Genomic DNA, 18,278 nt, shown 5'->3' with positions numbered 1-18,278 from the left:
AATAAAAGGATATCCATAACATCATGCCTCATTCTGGTTTTATTCAAACACAACAAGTTACTTCTTAAATATTACTCAGCCACTTCAAAAGCGATGTTAATAAGACCATCACAGGAAATTGATCAGAGCATACATATTAAAATTAGTTTTTTCCATTTTTCTAGAGGATACAGTATACTTTTGCTTTTAATTCCATGACTGTTTAAAGAAGACAGCATTGTAAGACAAACTCGGTACGTATTTCTAATGTGGATTGTCCAGGAGTTCTAGTATCACAATCTGTTCCTGGATAACTGCATTGGTCTTCCACTTAATGTACAAAGCTAAATGTTAATATATTAGCTACATAGTTTAACCTGGTATTTTCAAGCAAGCTAAGAAAAACACTATATGAACTTTCGAAGCAGTTTCTATGCGTACTTTAGATTTTAACTTGTAATTGACTATTCAGAATTGCACTCTGATAAGACCGTAAGAACCCCCCAGACTACAGGAAATTCAGATACTCTGACAAGTTGAAAAACATTCCCACCACCAGCAGTATAGATGTCTGTAGGTCAGTGCTCCTGTCGACCAGACTGAAAGGTGAAACACTGTATTTATAACTGCAAACGTTCACATGGAGGTATGGTCTGGCCTTATCAACCTAGAATTTCTTTTTTGCTTTGTCACTTAATCGTTTCTCCCTATTTCTTTTAAAGAGGATGTAGAGAAACTATTTGTCAACCACTATCATTAAAATAACAACCTGGGAAGATCACTAACATGATTTGTACTTGTGGGGATTTGTTACAGTCTCTTTAGATCTTTACTGCTGAAAGGCCTACAACGCCCACCCACGGAGGCGCTCCTTCCCCCTGTGTGGACCCCCAAAGGTGAGATTGAGCCAGAGGTGGGTACTGCACTCTTTTTCTACATGACGCCTTGGGATGAAACCCCTGCTGCAAGGAGAGATGGGACTTACTGTTATCGACCCTGCGAGCAATACGCATGCACTAGTGGCAGCACAATCCATGCTTCGATGTCAGAGCAAGCAGGAGTTAGCCGTCACGGACATCTGGACCCTGAATTCCAGAACCGGGAGTAGCCATCTCCTAGATTAAGCAAGTACAATTTTATCTATTGATAATGCAGTCCCATTCGTGCTGGCATCAGTCACGTACTTTTCAGAGCCTTTTCTAAGTAAGTGTGTTGTTTCACCATGATATTGTTCCTCCCCCCATCCCTGAGATCATCCCCTAGAGCATCTAAATTTTTGTAGTATGCATAATTCACAGGGGCCTTTAAAGGCAGCTTCTAGACAATACTAAAATATAAAACAACAGCAGCAATTTATAACTTCTGCAACTCTCATTTAACAAAAATGAAACCAGCTTTGTCTCAGTTATTTTTTTTGTATCTCTAGCAATAATGCTTCTGGTAGCTCTTTTGGTTTGTTACACAGACTACTGAATTAATCTTTTGGAGCTGCAGAGCTCTAGGCTGTATTTTGAGGTGAATCCTGCACTAATAACAAAGTACAGTAAGCAGATGCAGCAATCTTGAAGACCTCTGTAGTATCCTCTACTGATTCAAACAATGAAATAGACCACACCAAAAACCTACTCAGAACTTTTTTTCTGGCTAACCAACCTATTCATTTTTAAGTTATCAAAGAAAGATTCAAAGACAGACATCCATTTTACTATCCGAGTACATTTAGCCAAGAGAAAAGTCACTTGTCTGAGCTGGTGATCTCTTACAGGGTTTTGGTGTTTTTTTTTCCTTGGGGAAGGGGGTTTGTAATGAATGAGAAAAGATTCATTTTATAGTTGCATAGGCTAATACAGAATAAAAGGTCTTACTTATCCCACCTTCCTCCAAACTCAAAGTTAGTGCAGCTGTATCTGCGCTGACATTTAAAGGAAAACTGGAAAGGGAAGCATCAACACTGATAGATAATCAAGTGCTTCCTTCTGGAAGTTCTATTATTTAGGTCGACTGGTTGATTGATTAATAAAATGAACCTGGATGTTAGCAATAAAAGGGCCCGTTTATTTATTTTACATAACTTGTTGGGTTTTTTTGAAAGAAGACAATACCTTCTATTTTGGATAGTCTAGTACTTGGGACACTTACTGTTTATGAACTTTGCTTTCATAAAATCATCAAATTTTGATTACTGTAATACAGCGTTGTGCTCAACTAGCGGAAAATTTCACATGTACTTACCTCCTAGCTGAGTTTGAAACTGCAATAAGGCTGTAAGATCATTGCGCTCTTCTGTGAACACTCATCTATACAACACGAGCTAATTAAATTCAAGACCTACAAATATTTTAAGTTTCAAGAACACCTCTACAAAGTGAAAAAATTCTTTTACTGAAAATATTCCCTGTATATTCAAACTAACATTAAATTACTTACTTCTCTCAGTACATTAAAATCACTTATACGTCCGACAGTGCTCTGCACTTCCTGGTTATTTTTGAAGACGTGATTGAATATGCAACCATCTCCAGTTGTAGTTTTAAAAAACAAATAAAACTTTTAGGCTAAAGTTTCACACACTTTAAATCCACCTTCTGAAAATGACAAAGATTTACTTTAAAATTAGTATTTCACATAAAAAGGAGTAAACTACTAGCAAAAAAAAAGGTAAGAAATGCCACTTTTATCAAAACATTTTAGCTCTGCCCTTCTGAAGTCTTTACAAGAGATAAATACAGCTGCAATCTATAAGATTGCCACCTTTGCAAGTACTGTACATAGCAGAGGACAGTTACCCAATAACCAGAAAATTTGCTACAAAAATATATTATGTGTTTTGTAACATCTTCAGGTAAACAGCAAAAAAATGCTATTAAAAATGCAGTAAAATGCAGAAAAAACTAGTAGCCTACCACACTAACCATAATGTTACAATAAAGTGCTGTTTGGCTTTGTTTTTTGCCTGTTAAAAGTTTCTCTTACCTAGAATTTTGGCTTTCTTCTTAAGTCTTTAATAAGATTACTATTTTTTTTAAGCCAAATCACCCCTTCTGGGAAGGACCATTGCTAATCTGCTCTGGATTAATTAAACTAAATTCACGGTAAATTAAGAGTAAAACGCCCTAAAATGAGCCACTTAAATACAAAATTTGGTTCTTAAAACTTGGCCTACCTAGCATCAGCTCAAACATCTAAAAATTGCAGCCAGAAAACTACCAAGACATCCCCCCTCCGGTTGCATACTTACATTAAAAATGCATCTCTTTCATTATTTACTTCAGAACCCTTTTTGCATCTCATGTATTTTCCTCATCAGTCATCACTAGTGAATTAAAAGGAACCAGTATTTACATGAAAAGCTGTTTTTCTAGACAAATATTGGTGCAATTTTTTAAAATAACTGACAATACCGTATTGGTAGCATACAAACTGGTCTTACAATTCTTCTGGCTTCCCTACAAGTTGGGATTCTTCCTTAGCCAGTATTTTGCTAAGGACTGCATCATAGTAAGGGCTGAAGACCATTTTGTTGTAGTTGACAAGACGAACATACTTGACAGCAATCTCTTCCAGCTCTCTTTGAATAGGGCCTAATCCTCCAGGAATAGCAGGTAATGATTTCTGGTGACTAGATGCAAGATAATTCTCCAGAAACTTTTCAATTCGACAATCTGGAAAAATTGGACCAAGGGGTTTGGTTTGTTTTCAAAAGAGACAGTCAATTAGAAATAGTGTAATCCCATGTAAAATACAGAAAGCCTGAACATAGTAAACAAGTGGTTGAAACATTAAATGAGAAGCCATGCATGACATGCCACCAACAGTTTTACTAAGACAGACGGGTTGTCACTTGAGAACAGAGCATTTTTGTCAAAGCATACCTATCAGCTTGCATATGGTGTTATCCGGATTGGCCACTGCTTGGATTTGTCCTTTAAGTCCAGTCTCTCTCTCAGCTGAAAATGGTGTAAACCCGTGCTGGGAAAGGCAGCTGTTAACTTCAGCACACACCTTTTCACCAATGGTAGCCAAAGATTCCTGCAGGTTAAAGGAGCTAGAGAATGTGGAGTAGAACATTACTTAGCTATGTTAGCTATTCACCTTTTCCCCCACCTTTTAAAAACAAACTATCCAATTATAGTTGCCTTATTTATCAAATGCAATGGAAGAAGTGTAATCCAGATAAAGCCAGAACTATGAAGAATAACACATTTTATACATATGAAAAATAAAGTTGAGATATACAAGAAGGAGGTAGGATAGCATTAAAGATTTCCAGCCTGAACAATCCACACAAGAGCTGACTTTCTGCCTACACAGACAGCTCTGACTAATTCAAAAAACAGTTATCAACCCGAAATGTGCACAGCAATCATTCTAAATCTGCAAGCAACTTACTGTACCACACTCAAATTCTCGAGGGAGCCTGGCCCAAACTGTGAGCATGGTTAGCTGCTTGCACTCTCATGTGCCAACCATCATGAAAAGCATACTCTGAAAAAAGGAGCATGTACAGAGCAAGAAAATACAGTTGTGTCCAAGTAAAAACTGTCAGCCTGGGCTCATAAAAAGCCCTCAGCACTTACTCCACATATTCTGCAGTCCACAGCAAGAGAGAGGCTTAAACTAACTATTTACTAGGGTGAAAACAGAACTACACCTGCCTCTGTGTGACTAGGGTTATTTAATACTCACGGAAGATGCATTCCTGTCAGCAGCACCTTGACAATGGTTTTGATTTTCTCAGCAAATCCAGGCATATCAATGAGTGCCGAGCCTGCTGCACTGAACGTGACCAGAAGGACAGTCCCAGTCAAGAGGAGCTGCTCCAGCTCCAGCTGTATTTCCTGAAAGCGGGTCTGGTCCATTAGCACTGTCTGCAAAGAATGAGGAAGCCAGCACAGAATAAAGTCAGAATGCTGGGCTGCCAAGTGACATTCTGATGCCTACCTATTCACAGCAGTGAAGACAAGGCAGAGACACAGAAAAGAGCAACACAGGCTCAGCAGGTAACAGGAACAAAATGGAAAGCATTAACTCCTCTTTTCCAACTAAGTAAGTTTCCACACTGAAAAAGAAGTACCTATCAGAAGAGCTCTCCATCAAGAGAAATGTTTTAGTATTGTACTTGTTGCAAGGTTACAAATCCACACAGCTTCTGTTATAGCCCAGAAATAGAAAAGTAAAACAAGCACAGAAATCGATTTTTCTGTTAAATACCTACTTCTGGAAAAGGCCTGTTTACATGATCCCACTTTAGGAGCTTCAGATAGGCCTGATTTTGTACAGCAGTGGAGCATAAGGCGGAAGCTCCACCAGTGGCACCATCACCACTACAGTGGGGAGGCAACATGTTACATTTCAGCTTTGCAAGATCATCTGCTGCTTCTTGCAACCACCTTGTGACAAGGTCTAAAGAATCTGGAAAAGCAGGGGGGGGAAAAAAAAAAAAAACTTCTTAAGAAAATTCCTTTTCAAAGTTAGGTTTCTCCACCAATAATTTCCAAATAATCCCATTAGTTACTATTACTGATACCCATGATATCAGTTGTCGACATGCATTTCATTTATGGCATTAAGCAGAACATCTAAAACAAAATTAAAATGACACAGCTACAGGAAATTGGAGGTGAGATGATGCTAGCTAATTATGCCCTACACTGTATTGAAATGAAACTAAACTCCAACGTACTAAGTGCAGAACTGTTGTTTTGGCAGATTTTTTCAAACCACAGTTTTGGGGCACAAGCTGTCATTTACCATATGAATTCTAGAACTTACAAAAAAATCTGATTTCTTTTCATGATCTACAAGCAAAGACACGCAGTTTACTGGGAGGTCAGAGGGGAAGAAAGAAAGGAACAAAGTCATACTTGGCTGTTTCTCAAGAAACTCCTGAAACTTCTTTCTTTCATATTCAGCAGACTGCTGCATTAATTTTGGCCTAATACTACTGACAGCGAAGTTTGCCATATCCATTTTCATTAGGTCTAATACAGAGAAAATTGCTCTAAACAAACAAACAGAAAAAGTTATTCAAGGCTGCAGATGTTTATGAGGTACTATTTACAAGATTTATTACAGATTGTCTAAGGAAAGAGCAAAAACATGCATGGGAAACATTAACAGGGTGCTTAACAATTTAAGAGCACAAGACAGAGAGAAAGCTTGAGCAAGCATGTACACGCATGCATGTGCCTCTTCCAAGTAGGAACTAAAACTTGCTCTCCTGCAAAAAAGCCTCCATGGAATTAACTTTATTAGGTCCATAGATTGTATTTCCCAGGATGTGCAATATCGTATGTTGAATACATAAAAGATATCTGGATTTCCAAGCTTGCATACTATCTCTGTTGGCAGCCTATAAAGCCCATCTCAGTGGGAAGTGAATAATCAGCCCCAAGGGGGAAAAAAGGGAGGGGGAAACACACCACCTTCATTTCAAAGCAACCTAATTCCTGCTGGCAATATTTCTGCCAAGTCAATCCTGAACTCTTGGAAGCTTATCAAATTAGAAAACAGCAAGGTTAATGAAATTTCTTCTAACTATTGAGACCTTGAGCTGTTCAACTGAGAATATGGTGACAAAGCAGAAGCCTCTGTGCTCCCAGGTGTGGTATGTACATATCCTTTAGAACTGAAAGGGTATTATACAGGGAGTGAGGTGGGGGGGTAAAGAGAGCTGAATTGGAGGGGAAAGGAAGAACTGTTTGGAGAACAACAGTATCTTTGTTCCTATGCTCCTGCTTGCTTTTTGCCCCCTTCTGCTGTCAATATTATTTCTAGAATTTATTCTGATACAAACTGACCATTCACCTGCTATCTTAAGGCTTATATGCATTTGGCATTTAAGAAAATGTCCTTCAGTGACATGCAGGAGCCAGACAAATACTCCAATTTACCAGAACAAAGAGGGTCCTTGTTAAAGACTTCTGGAGCACCTCTCCCCTTCACACCCACAACTGTATCCCTCTCCCTCTTTTTCTACAAAGATTTGCAGGTTGCGCTGCTGGAAACCACCACCCCCCCCCCCCCCCCCCCCCAAATTATTTAAGGGACTCTGAACATGACTAATAAATACCATTTCAGTACCTGAACAGAGGAACTATTTCATTAATATCTTTCAGTTTCTTAATTTCTTCATCTCGAGCTGGGGCACAGAGAGACCCCATCATCCCAATAACAAATTCGACCAACTTAGAAATATCAAGGGCCCCATTCTCTGCCTCCTGTTTTATCAAATCTAGATCAAGAACTTCTGTAATCTGGCTTCTCAGTCTAGTATGACCAGGCAACAAGAAAGACAGAAGATTCTGAAATAGAAAGTTTTTAACAGTGCATTAGTTCTACATATCAAAGACTACAAGGATCAAAACAGTTATGAAGCTACTTTTTATTTGAAATAATAAACCCACTTTTTATTTGAACTGATTTTTTTTAATCAACTATTCACCAGCTCCAAGTGTTTCACCTCATTTTGTATGATACTGAGGTTACTAAGTGGTAAATACTCTGTAGTACAGATTGTACTTAAGACTATTGCACATGGTTTTGTCAGCCCAGTGTTGGGGCATCTAATTGATTCCGTAACTAATACCACTGTCATAACATGAAGGAAGCTTGAAATTATGAAAATGGTATTACTTAACTTTTATTCATCTTACATAGTTTTGCATGTGTCTTTACATTCAAATTTCTCCCCTGGGGTTATACAACTTATGTATGTTCACAGACAATGATACAGCAATGAAGACGATCAAGAGAGTCCTTTACGAAAAGCCAAACTTCAACCACTTTCGTCCATTCATATCAACGCAGCTACACAAATTCAGTAAGTTACCTTGATATGACATCATCTTACCTCTTTAATTTCTCCCAATAGTTTAATTGCATGGTCATATGTCGGTGGATCTTCCTTTAGCTGAGCTTCCAGACAATCCCAGAAAGCTTTATGCACAATATCTCTTACTTTTTTTTCTAAGCTGTGGGTAAATATGACCAGTTAAAAGAACAATACTTGTCTCTGCATCACCTTACACAGATAACCTGCAGCTCCTGAGGAACAGCATGTAATAATATGAATATAATGTAATAATGAATATATGACGATTAACAGAGAAGAGATCTGTCATTTTAAGTTACTCAGAAGAGCAAGAAAAACTGGACACAGGATTTGGAACAGCTTATATCCTAATAAAGGGTTACACACAGGCAAAGGCAGCTACAAATTAAAATCCTTGAAAGTATCTATCATATGCTACCTCTAAAGAAAACAACTGGGAGGAAAAAAAAAGAAATCACAAAAATTACAGCTTGTCTTCAAAAGACCAGTATTCATGTCCCTTTCGAAAGCCTCACTTAGGAAATGCAATGCTACTAAGTAAAATTCATGAAGTAAACCTAATAGAAATGAAGTAACTTCCCTGACACAAAAGCTTCTGCATTTCAACGCATAAATATTGCAACTACTCTGAGATAAGGGCCCAGTTCAGTTTGTGTAAAAAAAATAAATTAATTCCACTGCTTCAGTACCAATTCCTAATTCAAAATACTGAACGTTACTCCTCTTCAGCAGGCAGGCTCCTGTTCACACCAGGTTTAACTTCAGCACTGAAGTAAAATGCTCTCACGTACACGCACGCACACAGAGAATGCCCGCAACAAACACCAGATTCCCAAGACTCTGACTTCATGTGCAGCTGAGGTTCAGGCAGCGCCCAGGGGCACTTACGCCCTGTGGCTCTCTAAAACTAGCCAATGCGTGCTCTACCGACAGTGCACACAACTGCAAGTACAGTCACAACTGCTCTCTCCTCCAACCACTTGTCTGCACAAACATGCAAGCTGCTGGGGATTCTAAGCTAGACACGCACACACAAAACGTTCAATCGAAGCATGATTCCAGAGTCCCTCTTCAAGCAAAACCTGAAGGACCGCTCTTTCTTTTCTAGGTGGTAAATAGCTGTACCCAAAACCCCCACAAAAGCCAAATACCGGGATCCGGTACTAAAGCAGGCCTGGCCCATCACAAAGCCCAGGCACTCCTGAGCAAGGTGACCTCTGCGGTACATCTGTGCCTGTGATCAGGTGAAGAGAAGCACATCGGCCACTCTGGGGAACAACTACAGCCACAGCTCTCAGCATCAGTGAGCAAACGCATCCAAGTTTCCAAAGCACAGCATAGGTCCCCAGCTCCTTCCCGCCTTTTTTTTTTTTTCTTTTAAAGGGGGTGGGGAAAGAAGAAAGGATGGAAAAAAGAAAACATGCTAAAATCCTTCTTCCCTGAAAAATGCTGAGATCAATTTTATGGCACTGAGGCACACCAGAAAAGTTATGCATTATCACAGGACATTTTCATGTGAGAAGTCCATGTGAAGGAACACAGAGCAGAAGCAGGCACCGAATAGAACAGCACCCTCTTAACTGAGGGACTTTAGATGAAGCATTTATTCTCAGCCATCAACTGCTGAGCAGAAAACACCTGACGGAAGTTCCCCCAAAAGATGCTGGGACAGAGAAGATAATGTAGAAGGAGGAGAAAGAGCTTTGCATGTCTCAGGTGTACTTCCCAAATGCTTGCTTCAGAGGCAGCATTTGTGCAGGCTAGAGACGGGTCCCAGTTCATGGGACGACACGTGAAGTGCAGGTGACCTGCAAGTAAGGTGACAAAGGAAGACTGGACCCACTGCCTGGGTCTGTCTAACAGACAAAGCAGACACTGAAAGACAGTACTGAGAAGGCAGATCAAATCACTACTTGAGCTCTAAAGTATGTGAGTCTTGATGGACAACAGAGATGTCTATTGTCATGTGCTAGCTCAGTTAAACGTTGTTTGTCCTCAGCATTTAAGGGGGCCACGATTCCATTTCCTACCAACTCAGAGGCTGAGACAAGTGAACAAAGTATAGCAAAGACCCTCATCCGCTCCATTCAACCCTTACTCAAAGGCAATTCCTGCTGGGACCAGGAGGTTCAGTGTATTTAATGGCATGAGTGTATTTTCTTTCATTACTATTGTTTAGCAGTCCACAGCCATTAATAAAACACCACTGGTATAATACGCTGGCGTCAGAGCTGGAAAGACAGGAATAGTCCAGGTGAGAAGGGAAGATGAGACTGTTCCCATTACTCCCTTTTCAGTCAGGGACCATTCTAGTTCCAAACAACATCCTCTCACTACTAATACTAACAAGAACCACCATCACTTTGTTTCAGTGGAGATGGGCATCAGACCTTTTGTCTCAGAACGACCACTTCCTATAGAGGACAACCAATGCCAGTCTTCTAAGAGCCATCCATAGCATATCCTCCTGCAGCACCCATGAAGGTAATGTGCTCTGGGGTCTCTCTCTCAAACGTAGACACCTACAGACAACACTGGTTCCAATGTGGACCAAGCTTCTTCCATTAAACATGCACTCAACTTTCACAAATTAGCCAGGAAACACATTGTCAGTCACATCTCTGTGTGTGAAAGAAAAAGGAACAGCAGGTGAAGCATCTGTCGATAGGACTCGGTCAGCTACGCGGGCCAATACGCAACCAGACATCAGAACTGGGTCAGCTACTCGGGCCAATATGCGACCAGACGTCAAGGCCTCTTCTGTTCTCCCTCTCCCCCTCCCCTCTCAGCAGGGGATAGAATTACTGTAGGTCAGAAAGAGAGGGAAAGACTTCAAACTTAAAAGGAGAAAGGACTAACCTAATAAAACATAGGAATCTCTTCTCAAAAAAATCTCTGGAAAACAGACATTAGGCTCAGAAAAAGCTAAAATGATCAGTTTCATCTTACTACCACAGGCAGTGAAAGTTTAAAAGATGCTAAGAGCACTACCTGCATCTGCAGCTAGACTTGGGTATTCTGAAGACTGCAGTCTCAGGCTCCTGGGACAAGGGGACACCGGCTGGAACCACACCACTGGGATTTGCACCACACATGCCCAAACAATTACTCCAAGAGGTTCAACTTTCACACACACATTTCTGAGGAAGCAGAACTGCATGCTGACATTCTTCTGAGTGACAGGACAAGAGGAAATGGCCTCAAGTTGCGCCAGGGGAGATACAGACTGGATATTAGGAAAAATTTCTTTACTGAGAGAGTGGTAACACAATGGAATAGACTGCCCAGGGAGGTGGTGGAATCACCCTCCCTGGAGCTATTCAAGGAGCGTGTGGACGTGACATTGTGGGACATGGCTTGATGGGCATGGTGCTGTGTGGTGTGGGTGGTTTTTTGTGTGGTGGTTTTTGTGTGGGTTTTTTTTTTGTTTTTTTTTGTTTGGTTTTTTTTTTTTTTTGTAATGGTTGGACTTGATGATCTTTCAGGTCTTTTCCAACCTTAGTGATTCTGTGTGATTCTTCTTATGCTCTTTCCTATCTCGTGTCAGGCACTGTCAGACAGGATACTAGCCAGAGCCTTCACCTGATCCATTAGAGCTGTTCTGAAGTTCTACAAATGCAAATTTAATTTATGTATCTGTCTGGTAACAATCTTACCTGTGTTCTGGTAATTCAGCTGGTTTTATCTGGAAGTCTCCATTAACAACAATTTCGTGTGCTAATGCCATATTGGTTACTCCCTTAGCTGTTTCCATGAGCTCTTCTATTGACACAGGCCGAGGAGGACTAGCTGCAACATAAATTAAATTGTCAGACAATTACCTATAAAAGTCTGTGGAAAAAAGTCTGCTAATACTTTTGGACCCTTTCCACCTTCTTGACAGTACAAAGGGCCAAAAGACATTATCATCTGAAGATTCTTCTCCCTTCCTTCCCTTCCTCTTCCCAGCTGGCAGATGACACACAGGTTTGGAGTATTACAGGAAACAAAGGAGTGAGCCCAAGTTGATATTCTCGAAGTCAATTGCTTCCAAATTCCATCAAGCTCTTTTCAAAAACAAAAACAAACCTCACACCCAACACCCCACTTCTTTAGGATTGCTTAATATCATCTTTCTCCATAGGAAGAAATCATTAAAAATACTAGTATTTTCACTGCACTATTTCCCTTATTATTGTGCAGATGTTGCCATTTCAATTTTATATTTTTCAAGGAAGTGACCTCATCTCTAAAGCAGTTGGCAAACAAACCACCATTAACATTAAGCAATAACGTACTAGTAGCTAATTACTCTCACTACTTCCCGTGCAACTGGCACTTCTCCCCACTCCTTTTTCCCAGAGGCCACCGTCCAAGTGACAAAGGACATCAGGACCTAGTCCCAGCACCAATGCCTAAGACTTCTTCCTCTGGCAGGCATTTGGGACTGACACGGATGAACAAGCAGCTTCAAATTGGGCCCTGGGGCATACAAGTGAGCAGGAGAAAGGCCAAACCTGAAAAAACAGGCCAGTTTTCATTAGGCAGGAGACAAAGGTAGTGACTGACTGTAGAAATCTAGGCGGTAGAAGAGGGACAGTTTCAGAAAACTTAACTTACTTCCTGGATGCAGTGGGAATTACAGGTCCTAATTGTTCCAGACTACCTAACATCCTCCTGGGACACTATTGGCATTGCTGTAGTGCAGCAAGTGTCACAGCCCTAAAAACAAGTCAACATAAAGGCAGAGAAGGTGCCAAGGGTGTAGGCCATGCTGGTTAGGGGAGTAATCCCATCCCCACTGAAGCCAACTGAAACCTGTTGCCACTGATTCTTTGTGGTAAAGAGTCCTCCCAGCTGTGCTAGCACCAGTGCAAGCAGCACACATGTGGGTGCCCTGCAACGCCTCGCCAAAAGTTAGGGGAAGCACCACAGCTCTTCCCTGGTCCAGGTATGTGAGAAAAAGGAGAAGGCTAAATCACTAGTGTGCTTGGGTGAGGAGGACAAAAATGGCAAGGTTCATCTTGGCTCCTCCAGAGAACATCCAGCGAAGCAGAAGAGGGGAAAAGAGCCACAACAGAATTGCCCTAATGGATCAATTCCTCTCTACTTCGTTCACTTCAACTACAGTCCGGGCATAGAAGCGACATACTAATTCTCAAAATGAAAGAAACCAACCAGGCATCTTCACAGGCTGGGTTCACCGAGGTATGCTTTAGGCAAACAATCACGTTTGCCTCATTTGATAATCCAGTTTGAGCGGACTTAAGCTAGTAACATAGAAAAGGTCCTTTAAAACTAACTGTCCATCACTTGTCTGCCATTCAAAGCTGTTCCAACTATATACAGTATGGTTCCAATGTGCTAATTTTTCATTAATGTCTTGCTCTTTTCATGCAGCGCTCTTAAACCCTTATTTCCTTCTGCTTGGAGCTTCAGCTTGCACAGTGACTCTGGGAACACAGCAAGGATTGATAGTCTGAGAAGAACTAGCAGCACAACAAAGTTCACAGCTGAATGAGAGTGCTCTTGTCCATCTGCCAAATGACTTCACTCTAGCAGTGGATGCACTAAAAACTAAGACTCTTTCATTTACCAAAGAATGCTCTTAAATCATGTTACTTCATTCTCATATTACATCTGCTTCCTTACAAGAGGGGAGGGCTTGTGACCAATGACTTCTTTGTGGCACAAGGCAGTGCAAGACTGTGCTATGCTTTTTACTTTCACGTGTTCATAAGCATCTCTCCATACACACACCATGTCTCCTATCAGGCAATCAGCAAGATCTAAGAACATAAACTCTCTCAGAACATCCCCTCTGTGTAACATGACACTAAACACAACACTAAACCTCAAGTAATAATGAACACTATTAACAAGAATGCAACAAATAAAATGTTACATGCTAGACACTCTCTACAGAAATTTGGAACTAGTTATCTGAGCAATTCTGCCTCTTTGAATTGAATCTCTGGGACCAGAAAACTTCCCCTTGGTTTTATCTATAGATTTGCCAGAAACAATTGGTAGCCATATTGCATCCAGCTTCTCATGTTAAAAGCAGAATGACAAAGAAAAATATGCCCTAGGAATAAACTTAAAATATGCAGTCCTGCTTGACACTAGAAATAGTATTAAGATTAAATATACAACTTTCCACCTGTATTGAGAGGGGGGTGACAGGACATTACTTTGTTGGTAACAGCCTTCCTTGCCCTGCATCAGAAACAGAGGCTGCAACAATCCAGAAGGTTCAGCTGAAAACACAAACAGCAGCAACAGTTTGGCCAGAATATACTGGAGTAGAGCTTATCCTTTTTGTAACTGCAGACACGCAAAGGTATCTAAGATATACGTGGCTCAGAGCAACATGGTTATTGCGAACAATTAAGTACTAAAAGAAAACAAGGAGAAAGGTGTTACAAACTGTTTCAAACCAAATGGGCAGGAGTCACACAATATTTAATCGCAAAACAGTCAGGCTCACACAGAATGCTATAAAACGCCATGATTGCCTCCACCAAAAAAATTATAGAATTTTCTTTTTTTAATAAAGCACTTTTGCTTACACTTCGGCGCATCATCTCTGTGTGACCCTGGAGCACTCTGTCGTATTCTTTTTCTGATAGACTGATCCGGGTTGTCCAAGCTCTCCTCTTGACCATCCTCCAAACCACTCAACTTTTCTTCACTTGAATGTGGCTTGTCTGGATTCTGAGACATTTTCAGTTGGTTCTTTTCAGAAAAAGAAAAAAGATGAAAAAGGGAATGAATAAGCATTTTCTGACATGGCTGAGTAGGAAAACATCACCAGGAGTGCTCCTGATTAACAAAAAAATAAGAATAAAAGGAATCTTATGAGGAATTATATGATGTTGTTCCCATAATGGTACGGGACCTGGACTCAATGATTCACTTCCCATCTTACACAAAATGGGATGCTTTCCACACTGTTAACATTTACTTAATCTGCATTCCTAGTAAGTTCTCAAAAATCTGAAACTGTTTCCTCACCATAATGCATACAGATGACAAATAAAAATATATTTCATTTTCTTTCTTAACATTGCTTATGAGAGAGCAGTGAAAAACACCTTCAGAATAATAATACAAATGTTTTAGAAAAAAGATTATGCCAAATGAGACATTTCCCCACTACATAATGATAAAGCTTTCTGAACATAACATACTCCTGAACGATGATCTGCCCCAACTGCATAAAATATCAGGAGTATTTTTTAATAAAAGCATTAAGACAGTAAAGAACATAATTATAGTATTTAAATTATTATTTTATTGAACATTAACTATTAAAGAATATTTATATTACAACACAGATACCTGCAGTGTACCCAAAGTTACACTGAAAAAATGACCATTAGAAAAGCATGTCTCACAATGGTGAGACATTATCTTCACTTATTTCATATTCAGATTTCCGTCTGAAGAACGTAATTTGCACATCTTATCATTGAAAACTCTCTATCATACAGAAAGCTACTGTTCAGACTTTGATTTTACAAAAATCTGTTAGAGAGCATATGATGTCTCTAACTCAATTAAATAACCTGGATGTTCTGTGAAGTGGGAAGTCAGGAAGAGTCTGGAAGCAAGCTCCTGGAAAAACAACAACTTCCTCTTTCACCTGGTATCCAACCAACCCCAATTTCAAAATCTGAAAGAAACAAGCTCTCAGCCAGAGAGACAATCTCCGGAGGCACCTCACAGCTACTAGGAAAAAATACTTGCAGCACCAAAGACTACACTGAAGAGGATGCAGCATAAGCAAGCAACAGTGTAGAAATACAAAATGCAGCACTGAGATTTTTTTTGTTTTCATACAACAGCTGAAATAACTAACCCTACTCCATCAGTGCTTAAATTGATTGTGCCAATGTGATTCTACAGGACAGGTGGAAAGCTCAGTGCATATAAGAAATGGTTTTGCTCTACAGCAATGACTCAGGATCATCATCTTGCTAGATGCATGAGGTACACAGCAACATGCAACACTTGTCCACAGCACTGCGTGAATTTCTATTTTAGAAAAGAAAACAAAGCATAAAAAGCATGGGATAAATTCCACAGGAAAACTAAGACATCAGTACAGGTATCATTAGACCCACATATTAGCCCCCACCTCTAGCTGGAACAGAGTCACTGATGTCCCTGCCCCAAATGCTTCATCACCTCCCCCTTCACACACACGCAGACAATCCCAGCTGGGACAAGACAGCGGTAGTCTGTGCAGAGCTGCAGTCATATTGCCACCCTTTTAACCAAGGCAGAGCTAGCCTCCAGCTAGGTGTAACACAAGGCATCCAAACCAGCACGCAAGCGTGAAACCAGCGGGAAACCCCTGGTGGGAAACCAGTGACGTGCTCCAGAAGTGGATCTCCAGTCTAGCGGACAAAAGGTCTGTTACTGCAAACACTTTAGCAGCAAGAGGACGAGTAGCTCTGTTAATAAAGAGGCAGTTAATAGAGAAGATCATACCAACAGTTGCAAAAGAAACTGTAAGATAGGACTGGTTAAACAGAGGAGGGAAACGTGTTGTTGAATCTGGCTAGAATAACAGCATTATCATAGAGGCTTCCATGTTCATTCAACCAGACTAGACAGTTGCTCTTCCTATCCATCCTCTTCCACAAAGCATCCTCCTGAAGTCAAAATCTGAAGCACAAAGATGACTCAACTAAGACCCACTTAGCTCGTTAATGCACATGACACTTCGTAGTGCCCTGCAATCTCTCACTGCACTTTATCCTCACTACCCTTAGGAAAGTAGAGAAATATTATAATATATATCTTACTTACAGAGAGGAAACTGAGGTGTGAGCTAAATTGCTTGAGGACTCACAGAAGATAAACGACAGGGCCAAGACGATAATCAGTCTCATGATTACTACCCCTGGCTTTGCACACCAGGCCATCATTCCCACCACGCAGACTACATCCTAAAGTATCGCTTTCCGTAAAATGGCAGATCAAGAGCTACAGCCTCAAAACGAACAATCTCATTTAAATATCATCTGTTAAAAAAAAAAGTCCTATTTCAGCTGTGGAAAGGGGTACAAGAACTCCTGGGTCATTCTACCAAATGACTGTTCAGCAGATGAGGTAAACAGGCACACTTGTTGGTTTAGTTGTTTAGTTTGCAATAGTCTACTCTTTTCTGCTGGATTACTGCTATTATCTGCCAGAACACATCTAGAACAAATCCTCTTTCCACTGGGTAAATAAGCTTGACAATACCTCTTCCAAAAGTGCGATCATCATCTTCCCTTTCACAGAAGCAATTCTGACTCTTAATAGAACAAAGTCTACTTCTTGGCACTTTCCTTCAATTTATTGTTAATAAAAACAGAAGTGCAAGAGAAAACCCAACAAGTTAAAATTTAAACAAAATAGGTTCCACTGGTTAGTTTCATCAAAGGTCCTCAAATCATCTGATGCACACCAGCATGAAGTAAACTTCACTGTGCTTCTATGGAGCACCCACAAGACTGCACCAGTTCCTCCTAACTTCAAGCATGGCCCCACTGCTCTGTCTGAGATAAGACTTGACAACTCCCCTTACCTGCAGGCCAAACGCACAAGCCCTGAAGCCGCCTTTCTTCAAGCTCCCTTCCAACGCTGAGCTCTCTCCTCTTCCCTCTGTCCGCCGGCCACACCAAGACCTGCTTTCCCTCACAGTCCACTAAAAGGCAAGCTACACCGCAGCTCTGCCTGCTGAAGCTACAGCCCGTCCTCTGCCCCTCTTCCAAATCAAAAGGGACGCTTGTGAACTTCTCCTGTTCTCCCTACCTGCAACCTGCTCGGTGCAAGGCCCTGGAAGCCCCAGGCCATCAGCAGGGCCTACCCCAAGACAGCACGCAAGGTGCCCTAACCACAGTACCGCACCGCCCAGCACCGACGTTACCGCTCCGCTCCCTCGCCCTCCCCGGCACCGGGCGCCCATTTGCCCGCAATGCTTTCACGCGGGGTCAGAAGTTTCACGGCGCTTTCCCCTTCCCCAGCCGGGCACAGATGCCACGGAGGCTCACAAACGGGCCACACGGAAAACGAGCCCCTGCAGCGCAGCCGGGCGGTGTTTTTCCAGACGCCACACGGGCATGGCGCGGAGGGAAGAGCGGATGAGCAGCCTCCCTCGGCCAGCACTGAATCCCGGCCACCTTCCCCAGCAAACACGTCCCGGAGGCAGGCCTGCCCGGGCCCCGGCCCGCAGGCAGCCCCCCCGCCCGCAGCCCGCTCCCCGCCCTGCCGGGCCCGGGGCCCTCCCCGCCGCCCCAGGCCCGCGGAGGCCCGGCGGCCTCCCCGCGCCGCGCCTCCCCGCCGCCGCCAGCCGCCGCCAGCCGCCTCGCCCCCCGCCTCAGGGCTGCGCTGCCAGCCGGGGCCCCGCCGCCTACCCCGGGCCCCGCCGCCTTACCGCCGCGCGGAGAAGGAGCCGCGGCCACCGGCTCTAACGGGGCGGGCGCCCAGC

The 18,278-nt window shown here is 41.9% G+C and overlaps 1 protein-coding gene across 1 annotated transcript; it reads right to left on the bottom strand.

The window, feature by feature from the left end:
* Window positions 1-21: 21 nt before the first annotated feature.
* On the bottom strand, window positions 22-18,256 carry TCP11L1 (t-complex 11 like 1). The gene is made up of 10 exons (XM_059826011.1): window positions 18,225-18,256; window positions 14,365-14,530; window positions 11,470-11,602; window positions 7,832-7,952; window positions 7,063-7,283; window positions 5,844-5,980; window positions 5,195-5,391; window positions 4,666-4,847; window positions 3,852-4,024; window positions 22-3,641 (listed from the first exon to the last, which is right to left on the bottom strand). The coding sequence occupies exons 2-10, from the start codon at window positions 14,516-14,518 to the stop codon at window positions 3,406-3,408; spliced, it is 1,554 nt and encodes a 517-aa protein (XP_059681994.1). The 5' UTR covers window positions 14,519-14,530; window positions 18,225-18,256; the 3' UTR covers window positions 22-3,405.
* Between the last annotated feature and the right edge of the window lie 22 nt (window positions 18,257-18,278).

The sequence above is a fragment of the Gavia stellata genome, chromosome 17 (genome assembly GCF_030936135.1).
Source record: "Gavia stellata isolate bGavSte3 chromosome 17, bGavSte3.hap2, whole genome shotgun sequence".
Classification (NCBI taxonomy): domain Eukaryota; kingdom Metazoa; phylum Chordata; class Aves; order Gaviiformes; family Gaviidae; genus Gavia; species Gavia stellata.
Note: the sequence above shows the minus strand (reverse complement) of the source record. Positions and strands in the feature narration are given on the sequence as shown.

Excerpts from the sequence above, each read along its gene's own strand:
- TCP11L1 (XM_059826011.1), bottom strand. The coding sequence starts at position 14,518 with ATGTCTCAGAATCCAGACAAGCCACATTCAAGTGAAGAAAAGTTGAGT. Across the intron at positions 7,953-11,469 it reads GCTGAATTACCAGAACACAG|CTTAGAAAAAAAAGTAAGAG; the intron begins GTAAGATTGTTA and ends ATTTACCCACAG. Across the intron at positions 4,025-4,665 it reads CTGACAGGAATGCATCTTCC|CTCCTTTAACCTGCAGGAAT; the intron begins GTGAGTATTAAA and ends CACATTCTCTAG.